The following is a 17,162-nucleotide window of genomic DNA, read 5'->3' as shown; positions in this document are numbered from 1 at the left end:
GGCTTTAGTCTTCAGCAAGTGTTGTGCTTCAGTGTCCTCACCATTCTATTATTATGGAATATATTTGCCCATCTTCATACGAGTGATTTGTGTGAAAGGTGTAACTCTTAGCTTCCTTCCTAGAACACTAGCAAAGATGAGACAGTGGTCCCTCACATCGGAGAGAGAAGAGAGTAATGACCCTCATCACCTATTGTCTTCTCCACACTGCTGCACCATTAGGAACAGTACTGGAAGCCATGGTAGCCCCAATTTCTGAACTTCTCCCAATTCATCACCCCCGCCCCACTCAGGGGAGCTTATAATAAAATTAACAAAAGTCTTTTAAAAATAAAATAATCAGAAGAATAAAGAAAAGTATCAACTCAACAGCCAAGAAAAGCAAGTAAAGAAAATACCAACTAACTTGAAAAATACATTTTAAAAACTTATTTCAGGTAACTCTAGGCTATAATAAACTCTACCAACAGCAACATAAGCTAACTAAATAAATAACCCTCAGATCATAAAAAAACAAAATTCACCCCAAAATAGTAAAAACCTTTCTAGGTGAATATTTCTTGGAAAAGGGATCAGTAAGTATGGGACAGTCACAAAAACCTATCTTGTCTGTAGTTACCAGTCTAACTGTATTACTTATATATACCTTTAAAATGGGATGAGACTACTAATGACTTCAAATAAAAACAATTGTAAATTATGAATATGTACCAACCAAAGGACTTGGTAAGGTGGTCAGTGGCCAAGGGATGTAAAATGGGTTGGGGGTTTGGTCATGTGGTCACAGCTGCCATCTTGATTTGTTAAACCCCCTGTGGGCCCCTAGTTCAACTTAATTTATTTACAGCCAAAAGGCCCAATGGGCCCCTAGTTAAATCAGCTTTGAACCCAATGAAATATAGATTTTTTTCTCTCATAATCATATAATTTGAATCTTGACAGTTAATGAACTGTGCCAACACAGAGCCACACAATAACAGAACTTGGGCTTATCATACATTTTGAGATGGTTCAAGAAAACACCAAATCTATTTTGAGTGAGGCTCAAACATGACTAGTTTTGCTTCATTTGCATGTTCTAATTGTCTTTCTCAGGATTTCACTTAAAAGTATCCCAGCTGCACAAAATGCTCCCAAGCCAGAATGGGAAAATATAATTTGAATGGAATTGGATTTGCCATCCTAGGTTCCAGGCAAACTTTTCATTGTTCAAAACTGATCACTATTTTCTCAATTCAGAGGATAGGTCACAGGGGAACTGTGTATATGTAGGGAGGGAAGGGAAGTGATAGTACAGGATTCACTCATGTATAGTCCAAACAAGCCTTTCACAGTTTTTTAGCCTGGTGGAACCCTTGAAATAATTTTCAGGAGTCAGGGAACCCTTGCATAAAAATCTCAAAAAGTATGAAAGCTTCATAATACAATTCACTTCTAACATACACAGTAGATGTTTTACAATGTTCGCAACAGCAAAGCAGCAGGCCGGCAGCACGTAATTAGTCGCAGCACATAAAAATTCCCACCACTGTGAACACTAGCATTGTGCAGCCCATGAAGTTCAAAAATGATTTTTTTTTCAGTCACAACATCTTGTGGAACTTCTAGCAACCTCTCATGGAAACTTAGGGTTCCTTGGAACCCCAGCTGAGACAGGCTAGTCCAAACTGTGGTTGGGAATTATATTTCAAGCTGTTCTGGGAGTACATAATAGTTCAGTCATGGTTAATTGCAAAGAAACGAATGTTACAAATATTTATATCAAGCTTCCTGGACTTTCTCTTTAAAAAGAATTTAAAATAGTGGTAGGTAATTTCCTATTTCTTTGTCTGAAACAGGTTCATCTTAAATTCATTCCAAACTACTGGAAGAACATTGAATAAAATGTGACACTGAAAGAAATACTTTTTTTTTTCCTTTTCTTTCAGGAGACAAAATCTGATATTTAATGAGATTACAGTATCTTGCTATATTTGCAAAGCCCTGTATCTTTATTTATTTATACACACACACACACACACACACACACACACTAATGATGCTTTGTGAAATTTAAGATTCTAGATAGAGTATATTTACAAAAGCTGTTTGTAGCAAGCTTTTTTTTTTAAAAAAAAAAGCACTGCCTTCAAGCACAGGCATGTAAAAACTTCATTTACTGAATATGACAGGAAATTAATGCATATCAAAGAAAAATCCATATTAACAAAACAAAAGAAGACTTGGGCAAACTGATTTGGAGTATAATTCTTCAGAATGAAACGTGTATTCCTCAAACTGCCACACAATAATTTTTTATTTAAAAAAAAACCCAGCCATGTAGTCATACTTAAATAATATGAATGTAATGTTTATTTCCCCTCCCCCAAAAAAGGACTGGGGAAGAAAAATCTTACAACAATATAGTGTGATTTAGTTGCTGGAATCTGTCATTAGACATTACTATTGTATTTTGAGATTGAGTTATATATTAAACTTTACTGTTATGAATACAAAATATAAGGGATGTGATAAGTATGTAAGAAATTATTTAGTGTGCATAAATGCATACACACACACACACACACACACACACTATTTATTTTAAATTTTAATCAACATAAAAATATTTATCTAATATAATTAAAAACTCCAAAGTGGAAGCAGGAGGACTGATGTATTGGAAATGTTTTCTAATCCAAATGAATATTTAATATTTGGATTTTTTCAGGTTTATCAGATATTTAAACATTATTCAAACGTTAACAAACAGAATTCAGTGAAGTTCAGCATGGTCTAAATGTTTTGAAACCATCTTGGGATCTGCCTCTATCTGAAATTTTGTAAAGTGAATTAACTCAATGGTATTGGATGCAATCCACACTATCTGTATGCAAGGTATTTGGGGACAAATCATATGACGATAAGTCATATGAAGTTCGGGCTGGAATTTTTTTCTCCAAAAGAAAGAAGTTTGGATTTTCCTTGATTTTTAAATAGTTATAAGACTATTTTAGGGCTTACACTCTGTGTTTTTGTGCATTGCTTTTCTCCAAATGACTGGAAACTGCCACTGATTTTTACAATAGTGATCAGAGGGTTAGAGTGTACCCATTCCTGCAGTACATGTCAAGCATGAGGCTCGTGTTGACTTTACTTATCAAACTCTATCAGTTTTTCGGTGACTTAAGGATGCCTTTGTGAAACATACTGAAATGTTTCATTGGGCACTAATGCTTTATGGAAGGAATCACTGGGTATATCAGAAAAAGATAAAGGCAAGGTCCATGCACTGGATACAGTTACTTAAGAACTGTGTATAGTAAAACAAGAACAGATAGTGCTAAGAGTAAATGATTGGTGAATTAATATAGATTGAACAGAAAGTGAAGGACCTCTATGAAAAAAAATAGAATTAATTAAGACTGAATTGCAGAGCAGATGTATGAAGAAGGAGTGGATAGGTTGAGAGAAAATTGTGGAACTGAATACAACTTCAAAAAGAAGGAAGGAAGGAAGGAAGGAAGGAAGGAAGGAAGGAAGGAAGGAAGGAAGGAAGGAAGGAAGGAAGGAAGGAAGGAGAGAATTTTAGGGAAGAAAAGGTCACATATGAAGTAGCATATGGACATGGTAGAAACAAAGATGGTTTTCAAGAATAAAAAGACATGGAGAAATAGTAAATAATGGTGGTGAAAACCAGATTTAACTATTTTGTTTAGTTTTTTTTACCTCATATTTTTAATATTTTTGCCTCATTATTTCTTACTCATTTCCCATGCTCTGTATATTGTTGCTTATCCTGGAAAGGTATAGCCTGATGGCATATATGTATGACATTATATACACACAAACACACACAGACACACAGAGGTTCTTATCTTATTTTAATTATTCATTTGACTGTCCCAATTGAACAGCTTCCTTCCACCAATAAATAAACTCACCAGTATTAGAGTTAGACATAAAGGATTAAATATTCCATTGTAGCACTAGCTATGATTTTGTTATGAATAAAAATGTTCTATAAATAGAACTCCAGCACATATTTCAAAGGGAAATTTGAATGTTAGTGAATGAGACCCTGCAGCCTTTTAGGCATGGATGGAAAGCAAGTCTGAAAGCTGTGAATACTGATCTACAATATTGGACACAGTAGTTTTATCACATTAAAGCCATGTCTCTCTAGCTTCACACACAGAGGAAGAGAGTAGGTGACTAATATTAGAGTTTTCACACTCAGTCTTACGAGTGATTTCCTGGTGTTTGTCATTATTTAAGATTGAGCACACATGGACTTTTATAATATATGATTTTCAGAATCTGGATTGCTTTTGTAGAAATGGAAAAGACCAGGTATTATGTATGGGATATTATGGTACCTTGGAACAATGTATGTTAGCTGTGGTGCATGATAAACGGTTACTACTATTCACTGTGTATAAGAATAGAAGCATTTCTTCAGGAGTGAAAAAAAGCAATACAAAGAATTGTTTTCAGCATTGCCAAATCAAGTATTTTGTTTCATCCTAGAGAAGGACAGTGTATAAGAAATTAAAATGTTGTGGTTTCTTATTGAATGCCCTTCTGATGTTGGGACATGAGCATGAAGTGATAGCCCTTAAACAACAGCCCTTAATTCAAGATCAGAAGAGAGGTGGGAATTAAACAATGCAACAAAAATGCCTATGTGATTAACAAAAAAGGTTAATAAAAGTGCTGGTTCGTTGAACCATGATTAGCATTTCCTAACAGAGTTGAGAAAAGATGCTCCTTGACAGCCAGAAAGATCATTTTTATTTGAAGATTAATTTTAAGATACTTTGAGAGAGAAAATTTCCCCCATCAGCCAACCAAGTTCCTGGCAGCACTTTGAGCTAAGCATTGGGTGGCCTGACACATGTCTCAGGCTGTTCAATTATTCTACATGAGCTTGGAGATCCATGACTATGAGTTTTTCAGGCTGAAATGAATTTTATTTGGAACAGAGGTTCACAGGTGATGGCCCAACTAAGACTTAGAAGTTTCACTGAACATGGAGACTCCAATGTTTTGTTTTTGGTTTGGTTGTTTTTTGTACATTTTTTCCCCCAAATCAGGCAACTCTGACAGCACAGAAGAGATCATGAAGAAATTCTCCTAATGCAAAAGTTTTTCACTGGCAATTTTTGGCATCCTGATCACATAGTGCTGCCAAAAAAACTCAGCTAAAGCTTCATACAAATATTGGAGGGTTCTGCTGAGCTAGGCAAACCAGTTGAATGCATTCTACTTTTGGAATATGAGCTTTGTACCACCCAAATTTGGACTAGTTTCTCCTATTCCAAACTGGGGCTACAAGGGAGACATTCTAGTTTTCATTGGAGTGTAAAGTTATCACTCCTTTAAAAGTCTCTGAATTCCTGTATTTTGGCTTATAGCATCATTCCAAAACACTCAACCCTTTTCTGTACAAGAGAGGTAATCTGGTTGGCAAACAAAAGAAAATGTCAAATCCTCTTTGAGCTGAATGTGACATCTTGGTGACTATATCCTTGTTATTTTTGATGCAATAGTATGGAAATTGCCACTCCCTTTGTCTGGGACATGTTTTTAATTTATCAGTCCAGTACAAATGGAAGATTTCCTGATAGATTTTATTCCAAATGCTAACCAGGTCAGACCCTGCTGAGTTTTTTGAGATCAGCCAAGGTCAACTTTCAAAACACACTTCTCCCATCTCTGACAATAAAAACTAAACAAGAACTAGGTCCCACCCAAAGCCTATAGATTCTGTTCTGGAAGAATGGAACGGAACGGAACGGAACGGAACGGAACGGAACAGAACAGAACAGAACAGAACAGAACAGAACAGAATCCTCCTTATTTGGCACTCAGTGGGCAGGTGCCTAACTCTGTACTGACTGAAATGGATGGTTGTACCAAAGCCTCTTTGGATCAAATGTAGGAGGTCCAGGACCCTTCATGAATCTTTTTTAAGGATAACGGTGGAAGCAAAAATGAAAACATTTTCAGTAGGTAAAGAATAGCACTGATGATACAGAAAACCAACAGCCATACCATAAAGGAAGACCTTATTCAGAAAAATAATCTAAATAAATTCAACATGCTTTGCATTTCAAAAAGACAACATGTGTTTTGTACATGTATATTAATTTGCACACAGCTGTGCACAAGACTAAAAAAACAAATCAGTTTGTAATATAGTTATATATATTTTTCAAGAGTAGCTTATGTGCAACTGTTAGAATGTAAGCCTTCTTTATTTTTCTCCTCCCATTAATGGGATTCTTCACGGACTGAAGAATTTTGTCTTGACTGGATTAAAAATAGTGCAGCTTCAATTTTTAGACACATTCCAATTTACAACTTCAATTTATGCTAATCCTGAAAGAACTTTTCTGACACCAAGTAAAAAAGTTATGCTTGCATAAATGTTTAAGTACATACCTATATAAAATATATGTTCAGTATATTTTATTATTAAGGGAAAAAGAGATTTCAAAGATGTTTGAGTCCTTAATTCTCAGATAATTTGTCAAAGGAAGAAAGATTCAAATAATTGAATTGGAAAATGTCAACACAATCTACCAAGAATTTCCATATTTTTGTACAGCTGTCAGTGGGGTTCACACTAGAAAATGTTCCTAGTGATTGTATCCTGTGTTATCTAAAATCTAAATGTGCTAATTAGTGAGAAAATGTATTTGTAATTCAAGATATATTATAAAAACAATGCCTAGTGCCTCTTTTGAAAGCACCTCAGTCTGTTGTGTGTGTGCATGTGTTTTTCTCTATACCCGTGGCCATAAATAATTAAACTGATCTACTCTGAAAAAATTCTGATTAGTAATAAGGTATGGAATGTTTCTTTTTCCAGGGGAAGAATCTCTGCCTAGATTTTTAACCTCAGTCCAGCACAAATCCATAGGCACGTTAGTTAAGTGCCTAGGGTGGCCAAAGTCTAAAAGCTTGAAACTTATGAAGATTACTTTCTATAATGACTATTCTCACCATGATTAAAAATGCAATTCCAAAGCATGTATTCATCAGTAAGATTACTAGGAATGAATGCTCTGAAATTTATATTCTTATTTTGCATTTTGGTATACTTCTTTTCAAAGTGCATTCTGTGTTGGATTTCAGCCAGTTCTTCCTTGTAATATATACAATTTGAACCTGACCAAGTCCAAATGGAAAGCTCTTAGGGGAAAATTCTGGATTTATATTTCCATATATATTAATAAGCTGTGCAGCATTTTCAGCAACTCCTGTAATAGAATTTTGAAATGAGCAAGAGCTTATCTTTTGAATGGTGAAGATCACAGACCTTGTTCTGTCAAAAGTAACAGAATGAGATCATCTACACAACCATTTATATTAATTAGCTGGCCTCATTTTCTATTGCAGAAAGACACATTTTAATCTTGCATTGCCGCCTATGCTGCAAAATAGGGGAAGCACATCCAGGCCTCTGATCAACTAAACGTTACATCAATGCACAGGACAAAATCAACAGTATAAAAATGAAATTTGACTTTTAATGATAATCTGTAGGCACAATGAAAATGTATAGAAAAAGATAAAAACTATAGTGTATTCAACTATGGTTAACTGAAAAAAATAACAATACTTTTCACAAGTTTCTATATGGGAACTTGTAAAAAAATAGTTGTCAGGATAAACAACTGTATAAGCTTCTATACTGTGTGTGTGACATTGAGCTACAAGTTCCCACTTCTACTGATTGAAATGGACTCATTCAGAATACTTTCACTGAGACTGCTTTGTAGTGGTTACAGTGTTGTGCTGGGATTAAGGAGATCCAGGTTAAAGTCTCTAGTTCAGTGTTTCTCAAGCTTGGCAGCTTGAGGATGCATGGATTTCAATTCCTAGAATTCCCCAGCCAGACATGCTGATTGGGGAATTCTGGATGCTGAAGTACACACATCTTCAAGCTGCAAAAGTTTAGAAACGCTGCGGATCTCCTTGGGTGATTATGGACCCAGTCAGTATTTGTCCATCTCAATGCAGGCTGCCTCATAGAGTTGCTGTTCTAGTGGGAAAAAACAAAGACAAGAGTCTCCGTGTGTGGCCTATTGCTCCTAGAACAAAGTGATAAATAAATAAATAAATAAATAAATAAATAAATAAATAAATAAATTACAAAATGGAACTATTCCAATAATCAAACACAGTAGTCATAATCTAATTTTAGAACGCTATGAGATGGGATCTTGATAAAAATGAAGGCTATATGTTTTAAAGGGAAGCAAAACTCCAAAAAATACTTTCAGCTTTCATTGCAATGTCCTATTTTTGTTCTTTTGACATTAACATCCATGAGGAATTGAAACTAATTAGAAATTGGTGAAAACATGCTGATGCGTTCATTTGGACATGTTGTACTGACTTTATAGAACTGAATAACATTTCAGTAGGCTGACTATCTGAGGAATATAAAGTAGAAGATATTAGCAAAAAGATTTTTGTGGACAAGAAAGTTATTGCTAAGGTTTTGAGCATGCTTAATTTTAAGGTATGAAAAAGGTATCCATGGGATATATAATAGAATCACTTATAAGTATCCTACACAATCACAATCTGATTTCCCCCCTGAATTGTGAGCATAACTCTCAGCATATTAGTGTCTTTTAAAAAAACAACTAGCATCTCATTTTTTTAGTTCACCATTCAGTTACATTTAGTTTCACTGTTTAGCTCCATTATCATTACATTATTGATTACAATTGTTTTCTGTTTTAAAATTACAAGAAAATTCTATTATAGGTCTACTCAGAAGTAAGATCAAATGAGTTTAATGTGTCTACTCACACATTACTGGATATAGGAGGGCCGTCTTCAATATTTTTAAAATCCTGCCAATCATAGCATACCATTGGGGACTCTGGTGTCACAAAGAACCTTGAGAGTCTACCATTTCAATTCTTGGTATCCATGGCCACTGTACAACAGCCATTTAACCATGCCTATTTAAACATTTTCTTTAAAAATTAAAAAAGGGGGGGGCATAAATCAAATAAGTGGTGTAATCCTAGGCAAATAGGCAAAGAGTTTCCTGATAGAAATATGCAGAGAACCAAGTGTGTATGTGCATGAGAGAGATTATTTGATGTGACAAGTGCTGCATTCAGGATTCCTCAGCTTAACTTTTTTCCAGTTTAAAAACAGTAACCTGAAGAGTTGTTTGAAAGAAGTATGGGGTTAATCTCCCTATTTTCTACCAAGCAGAGATTGGGAGAATTCCAACATTTTAAGAAATGGGATAGAAACAGGGTTCCAGTAGAAGAGAATCTGTGTAGCTGAGGGCTGAACTGTGGAGTCCTTGGAGTTCTCTGAGCTTGGCTGTTTTCTTGCAAACGTTTCATTACCCAGCTAGGTAACATCTTCAGTGCTTGCAAGAAAACAGCCAAGCTCAGAGAACTCCAAGGACTCCATAGAAACAGGGTTGCAATTATTTTGTGCATGCTTTTTTGCTCTGGGACTAGGGAACAACCTGCTGCAATGAAAAGGTATCCAGTAGGTTAAACCAAGTGTTTTTCATATCCTAAGCTATTTTTAAAAAATATAACTGGAAAAACCAAACTAATTAATATTGGGGTAGTGGGAAGATGTAGGTGCCATTCACAAAGAACTCTAAATGTTCTTCCTCATTTAACAGCAATGAGTATTTGACTAAGATAGGACTATGTTGAATTTGTTCTCCACTTTCCTGAAAAAGAAAAATCCATTTTAAAAAGCTTATGTTTTTTACTTCATTCTCTTCTTTAGAATGTTTGGGCATGGTGTTTTTGAGCTTGCTTGATAGTTGTCAAATGATGGGAAATGCTTTTTAAAAATATGCATTTCTCCATCACTCTACAGCCTCTCTGGCTGCCCATTTCTTGATCAGGACAACAAAACTGAAGGAATTCCCACATAACAGGATTTGAGGTTTACCTAAAGCGGAGGAAGCAAGAAAAACTGCAGATTCCTGAAAAGATGACTCACACTTAATATAAGTGATTTCACATTCCACCTAGAGTATTGCAATGTTCTTCTTTTGAGTCAAAATCAAATTAAGTGCAGATGATAAAAAGATTCAGAAAGTGGTTTTCAGCAAAATACTAGCTGTTGTTCATTGTTCATATGAAATTGTTCATATGAAATTGTTCATATGAAATAAACAGATTTGCAAGTGTGCGTTATACCGAAACAATACTTTTCCTAAATATTAGAATAAATATTATGACACGCTTAAAACTACTTCCTCTAAACACCTTGACTGTCTAAATGCAAGATCATGTGAAATCTGATTGTGACTACTATAATAGTCCCAGCCACAACTACTGATTTTTCTGTTAGCTTGTTGAGAAGCTCTCTCAGCTTCATGGATAACAGTGTCTTCAGAGCCCAACTGAGGCCATGTCACTCCTTTACCCTTTAGAGGAAATGCAATCTAAATTCTTAAAGAACATATTTCAAGTTCCACAATGTGTTCCTAATGTGGCTTTGCTCTGAAAGGTTGGTGTGCCCAAAACTGGGACTCATATTTGGCATACATCCTCTCACATTAGCTAAAGCTATTTTTTCCTTCCATGGGCTTGGCTCTATAATTGATTATTTTGTTTCATCTTGGAGCAGGACTGTGTGTGAGAAATTGAAATGCTGTGGTTTCTTACCTGATTTACTTCTGGTGGTGGGATATGAACATGCAGTGACAGCCTTAAACAATATGTCATGGATCTGGAAAGCTCATTCAATCTGGCTGCCCTACCTAAGGAAGTGTTCTTAGATAGTTGTTCCCCATTTTTGAAGCCTGCAAGATATTTGAGCCAAATAACAGTTCTGAAATTCAGAAGAGCCCTAGCTCTGACAAGATCAATGCCCTTCCAACAGCTGTTGTTGAGGAGAAATTTTAGTATATTCCATTCAAATGAAGATTTTCCTCTATGGTGAAGGAGTTATTGAAACATTAAGCCAGATTTTCCTGAAGTGTGAGGTGTTCGTCCCTTGGGGAGATGCAGACAGAGTCCAGGGGAGGTATGAAGAACCTTTTAGTTGTACACTGTTACAACAAATCCACCTTTCCTAAAGTTTCATTGCATTGTTTTCATTGTTCATTTGTGCTCATTCTGGTGTTTGGATTTTTAGGGGAGGTACAGTTAGACCTCAACTTACAATGATTCATTCAGCAACCATTTGAAGTTACAACAATACTGAGCAAATGGTGGTTACAACCAGTCTTCAGAGTTTAGGCCGTCCCAGCACCCCTGCAGTCACATGATGGCAATCTGGGCACTTGGCAATCAGCTCGCAGTTATGACCAGTTGCAGCACCCTGCGATCACGTGATCGCCATTTGTGATGTTCCTTGCCAGCTTCCCCAGAAAAACAATGGGGAAGCAGGCAGGGAAGATAGCAAGTCACTGGGGTAAGTCTCCCCAACCCATGCATCCTTCCCTAGTCCCTCTGTGCTTCCACTGTGCTGGCCTCTTGTGCACCCCTGCACAACCTCCCCGAGCCTTGCTTTGCCTCCCCCACCACTTGTGCAACCCATGCACCCTCCCCAAGCCTCATCATGCCTCCCACACACTCTTGTGCACTCCCTTGCACCCTTGCACACCCTCCTTAACCCTGGCCTCATGTCCCTTGCACCCTCATGCAATCTCATGCACCCGCCCCAACCGTCACCATGCCTCCTAAGCACCCTCCTGCACTCCCTCACACCCCCTTCCTGAGGCTCCCCATGCCTCCCATGCACCCTTGCACACCCTCAGGCACCCTACCCAACCCTTGCCTTGCCTCCCACGTACCCTCATGCACCCCTGTCCACCCTTCCCGAGCCTTGCTGTGCCACCCTTGCACCCTTGCACATCCCCTCACGCCCTCCCCCATCTGGCAGCAGCTGCTTACCTGCCTGCTGGCCTGCTTGCAAGCTGCCTGGAGCTTGCAACTTCCTGCTGGCCTTGTCACTGACTTGGTTGTGGGAAGCCAGCAGGAAGTTGCCTCACCTAACAACCATGGGATTCAGTTAACGACGGCAATCGGGACTGGAGGGATTGGCATTGCTAAGCAATGTGGTTGTGCTTTATGACTATATCCCTTAGTGATGGAAATTCTGGTCCCAATTGCCATTGTAAGTTGAGGGCTACCTGTATGTACATTAAGATTACTCTAAAGGGAGGTGTGATGGCAAAAAGTTTAGGAACCCCTGAATTAAGCCATGTTTTACCATATTCTCCATATAACAAAGATGCTCAGATATAGCTATCAACTCCCCATCTAGTCAGATTTCCAGGCCACCCAGATTCATCCTATTTACAGTTATCATTATCAAACCAATGTAATTTTATTTCTCTGATTGTGGCTAAGTTTTGTTTTACTATTTATAAAATATGCATACATACAGCATAATTATTTAGCTTTATTATAACATTTACTTGGGTTTTCAAAATAAGTCTTCTTCTTTTAATTGGCCCATAACCATGCTAAAGTTTATTGATTGATGGATACAAATGTCTATCTGTATGCTTCTACTTTCTTTACAGCTTAGGTGGTGAAGTGGGGAAAGCAAACGAAGGAAGCTACATAGGCAAACATTTTCGTATGGGATTTATGACCATGCCTGCGCCTCAGGACAGACTGCCACATCCTTGTTCAAGTGGCTTTACTGTAAGATCCCAGTCACTTCATTCTGTTGGAGGTACTGAAGATGAAAGCAGTAGCTGCTCCCGCAAGCAACCACCACCAAAGCCCAAACGAGACCCCAGTACCAAACTAAGCACATCCTCTGAAACTGTAAATGCTGGAACAACAAGTAAGAGTGCAAAGCTGCCAGACAGGGCTGAAGGTAAACGCTAAACTCCTTTTCATTCCTGGAAATCAATATGATATGTGATTCACTCACTGACGTACCCTCATCACACCATAAGACGCTTGCGGTTTGATGATATAGTAAAATAGTTGGGATCCAAAAGTGGTAAAAGAAGATGTTTGTGCAACTAATACTTTCCCTCTTCTTTCCACCATTTTCCCCAAAATGCCACTCTGAAGGATGGGAAGAGAAGTTCCTGAAAACGATGGGGCTACAGGCAGGGCCAAGAGTCATACTGGTTGTAGAATTCATACAACCTTTCAATTGGTCTCAGTCTTTTAATACACTTGCCCCAAAGCCATGCATTTAGCTAGAAGAAACTTGAATTCAGGAATTTAGAAAGCATTGAGAAGTGTGATAGATATGATTTTTTGTTGTTGATGTGGCTGCTAATATGTCGGTTTTAAAGGTAAATGTAATATTAAGATAAGTTTGTTTTGCAGAGTTTCCTAAACAGAATGAATCTCTTTTAGCCATCAGGGAGATTATCATTTAAATTTCAACAGTGAAAAAGTAACAACAAAAGGGATGGGTAGAGGGTAGCAAGGAAGAATGTGAACATACGCTGGGTTTATTTGGGTTGTGGAAAAGATTAAATAAGAAAAGTGGAAAGGAAAGATGGATTCATGGAAGAGGTGAGAGGACTGAAAGAAGGAAGAGGTAACACCAAATAAGAACTCTGGGAAAAAACTGCAAGTTGGTGGAGAACAAGTTTTTTGCAGTTCCAAAAACGTTGAACTACCATTTTTGGCTGAAAAACAGAATGAATGAATGAATGAATGAATGAATGAATGAATGAATGAATGAATGAATGAATGAATGAATGATCTTGGTATAAAATACTAGGAATGCTATCGCTAAAATGTGACCATTTGTACTTCTTGCCCATATCTACCTCCCAAATAACACTGAATAGCTTACTAAAAGCAGTGAAAAATACATGCAAGCTTTAACCTGAATGCAAAAGAAGTTATTTTAAAAACAACAATATGACTGGCATAAAAAACAGTTTATTATCAGTTCAATGCCAAGTAGTTTTTTAAAACAAATGTCAGGTTGTCAGGTTAGCCTTATTGCAGTGCGCCTCCACTGAGGTCTTCAGTGACACACAGCATCCACCTTAGCAAATGCAAATATGGCATACTTGCATCCCAATTACTGATACAAGTAGGTAAGTGTCTGCAACTGTGTTATGATGTCATCATGTATACGTTGTCATTTGCCCCTCTCCCCATGCTTCCTATGGGTGCCAGGCACTGACCACAGGTACCATTGAAAGCAATTCCATGCTCAAAGAAGGGAAAAGATTGGCTTCAACCAAAGTGGAAATGAGCAGTTAATGCATCCTATTATATCACAATGCACATTTTCCTCCATAGCCTGGGAATTATTTTAGAGCCAACACGATATTACTATTGTCGTTCTTAAGGTGATTTTCAGTGTGGAGAACCAACAAGGTAAGTGCAAGAGTTGTGGATATAACTGATTGTCACTCTTAATGAATGCATGACATGTCCAAATCTAAACATCTCTTAGCCTCTAACCAGTGTTTGTTGGAGACCAAGGGCATTGGAGACTGCAAGATTATTTCTGATAAAATAATGTCAGCCAAGATGGACATTTGTGATGCTTGCTTTACTAAATAATGTCAATAAGGCAATGCAACTCCTTCAAAAAGAAAGAATTGACTTGGATAATAATGTAAATTCTGGTTGGATTACTTCAATGCACTCTACACAGGGCTGCCCTTGAAGGCCATCCAGGAATTACAGCAGGTCTAAAATGTGGTAGCACACTCAATTTGGGTGCCCCATGGTTCACCCATGATACACCACTGCTGTGTGAGCTGCACTGGCTTCCAGTTTCTTTCCAGGTGCAGTTCAAGGTACTGGTTATCACCTTGAAAGCCCTGAATGGCACAGGGCCAGATTATTTGCAGGGCCACCTCTCCCTGAGGCTATCTGCCTGTTCCACTAAGTCTGATAGGGTGAGCATGCTCCAGGTCCCTCCTTTAAATGTTGCCATATAGTGGGACCTAGGCAGCATGCCTTCTTGGTAGCCACCCCTATCCTTTGGAACACTCTTCCCCATGAGATCTGGCAGGCCCTTACCCACCTAGCCTTCTGAAAAGCCTTAAAGACCTGGCTTTTCCCACAAACATTGGGCTAGCGTGAGGTTGGCACCCAGAAACGTTCTTTGTGGATGTGTGGAGATGTGTTGTGGTTGGGGGCTCTGAGAGTTTTTGCATTGGCTTTTGATGTCTTTTATTGTTTTTCCTGCTGTGAGCTGCCCAGGGTTATGTTGCATAAGATAGATAGATAGATAGGTAGATAGATAGATAGATAGATAGATAGATAGATAGATAGATAGATAGATAGATAGATAGATAGATATAGAGCACTGTTGTGGGTACAGTTTATGGAACAGGTAGAACTTATAAGACCTTATAAGAATCCCTCAGTACAACTATATTTACATGACAAGAAAAGAAAAGAAAAGAAAAGAAAAGAAAAGAAAAGAAAAGAAAAGAAAAGAAGGAAAGGAAAGGAAAGGAAAGGAAAGGAAAGGAAAGGAAAGGAAAGGAAAGGAAAGGAAAGGAAAGGAAAGGAAAGGAAAGGAAAGGAAAGGAAAGGAAAGGAAAGGAAAGGAAAGGAAGTCCCCAATCCATAAATGCCATGATGAACTGTAGATTGGGTACAATATTTCTTTGAAAAACCAGGATACTGAAACAATGGAAGAAGAATAGTGCAACTCAGTGTTAATATTAAGGTATACTAAAGTTGATAGAGCAAAAGGAAGCTACTAAATTAATTTTAAGTGTTTTAGTTTTTCATTTGCCATGATTTTGTGTTGATAATAAAGAAACATAAATGAGCTATCAAAAAGTTTCAGTGCTTGAATATTTGGAACTCATTGGGCCATCAGAAAGCTAGAGATACTACATTGACAAATGATGATTTAGCCACTTCCAATAACTACTGGGGATGAAAAAGAAAAGAATTTGTAACTTTTAATATGCTGTTTTTTGTATGGTGTAATTGGCCTTTCAGTTCCCAAATTATTTTAAAGTCCAACTTAATTTTTACTATACTCATGTTATATCTTAAAACTGAAAGTTTATTCTTAGTTAACATAGAATACATTTTTTTCTTGCATTTATTCCAGTATGTGTCTTTTTTTTTTTTTTTTTTTGCTATTCCAGAGACTTTCTGAAAAATCATTTGGCTTGGCTTTGGTAGTGGGAGTCTTTGCTTTAGAAAAGTTATTTAGAATGTTATACTTCATGTTATATATATTTATTCCTGAATTCTTTAAAATTCCTCATTTAACATAAATACTACATAGTTATAGTTGCATATTAGTGATTAAATATCATGGTTGGACTGAACATTCTTCTCTCCTTTCATTATCAGCTTTTTAAGTTCCATATACGTACTCATTGGTATTCAAGGAAGTTGTGGGCACTCTTGAAGACTTGTCTGTGCAGTGTAAAAATACATGACATACAGTTAGCAACTTTGGGACTAATGTTTTGCTAAGAAACTAATTACTAATACTTGTAGTCAAGATATAAAATCCTGATGGGGAAATTGTGTTTAACAGTGTTGAAAAGCAGATCAAAACACACTTTATTAATTTCTCACCTCTGTTCAATGTGTGATTATTGTTCAGTTATGCAGGTTAGTATATTTGTATGTTCTGGCGCATCATAATATTTAGATAACAATTTATCATTTGCAGTTAAGAATATAGCTCTGTTCAGTTGTTAGTGTTCTCTATAAAGGGTAACCCACATAAATAATGGGATGTCACCTACTCACCCAATGCTAGCAATGACTGTGGCAAAATAGCTGTGGAATAAAACCCTTATTTGAGAGAGAGAGAGAGAGAGAGAGAGAGAGAGAGAGAGAGAGAGAGAGAGAGACTCTTATGTAATGTTAATCAAAAACCAAAATTCCAATCTAAAACATTTTCAAGGTACTGTTTCTTAAATATGTAGGCTCAACTCAACTCAACTTCATTTCATTTCCATTTAACTGTAACTGAAATTATATACTGTTAATAAGATTACTTTCTAGACATAAACTGAATAATTCTGATAAAAATTGTCTGCAGAAAATTTTCTTTTTAGGCAAGTTTGGCTGGAAGTTGCATAATGTTTAATTCCTTATGCCCAACATTGTTTCGAACATGCCAATAAATATCATTTTTCTCTATGTATCAAAGTTTTAGTTTCCTTGACTGTATTGTCCAAACCTTATAAAATAGCTTTGATTTAATCTGGGTCCATTAAATAACGTGGCCCAAAT

The 17,162-nt window shown here is 37.0% G+C and overlaps 1 protein-coding gene across 1 annotated transcript in view; it reads left to right on the top strand.

The window, feature by feature from the left end:
• NYAP2 (neuronal tyrosine-phosphorylated phosphoinositide-3-kinase adaptor 2) overlaps positions 1–17,162 on the top strand; it is a 121,809-nt gene that overhangs the window by 47,085 nt on the left and 57,562 nt on the right. The window contains exon 2 of the mRNA XM_007420459.2: positions 12,527–12,828. Within this exon, the coding sequence (XP_007420521.1) occupies positions 12,527–12,828 (302 nt within the window). The remainder of the gene's footprint in view (positions 1–12,526; positions 12,829–17,162) is intronic.

The sequence above is a fragment of the Python bivittatus genome, unplaced genomic scaffold, assembly GCF_059951505.1.
Source record: "Python bivittatus isolate LINGU-HERP-01145 unplaced genomic scaffold, Pbiv_v1 ctg000980_np1212, whole genome shotgun sequence".
Lineage (NCBI taxonomy): Eukaryota > Metazoa > Chordata > Lepidosauria > Squamata > Pythonidae > Python > Python bivittatus.
Note: the sequence above shows the minus strand (reverse complement) of the source record. Positions and strands in the feature narration are given on the sequence as shown.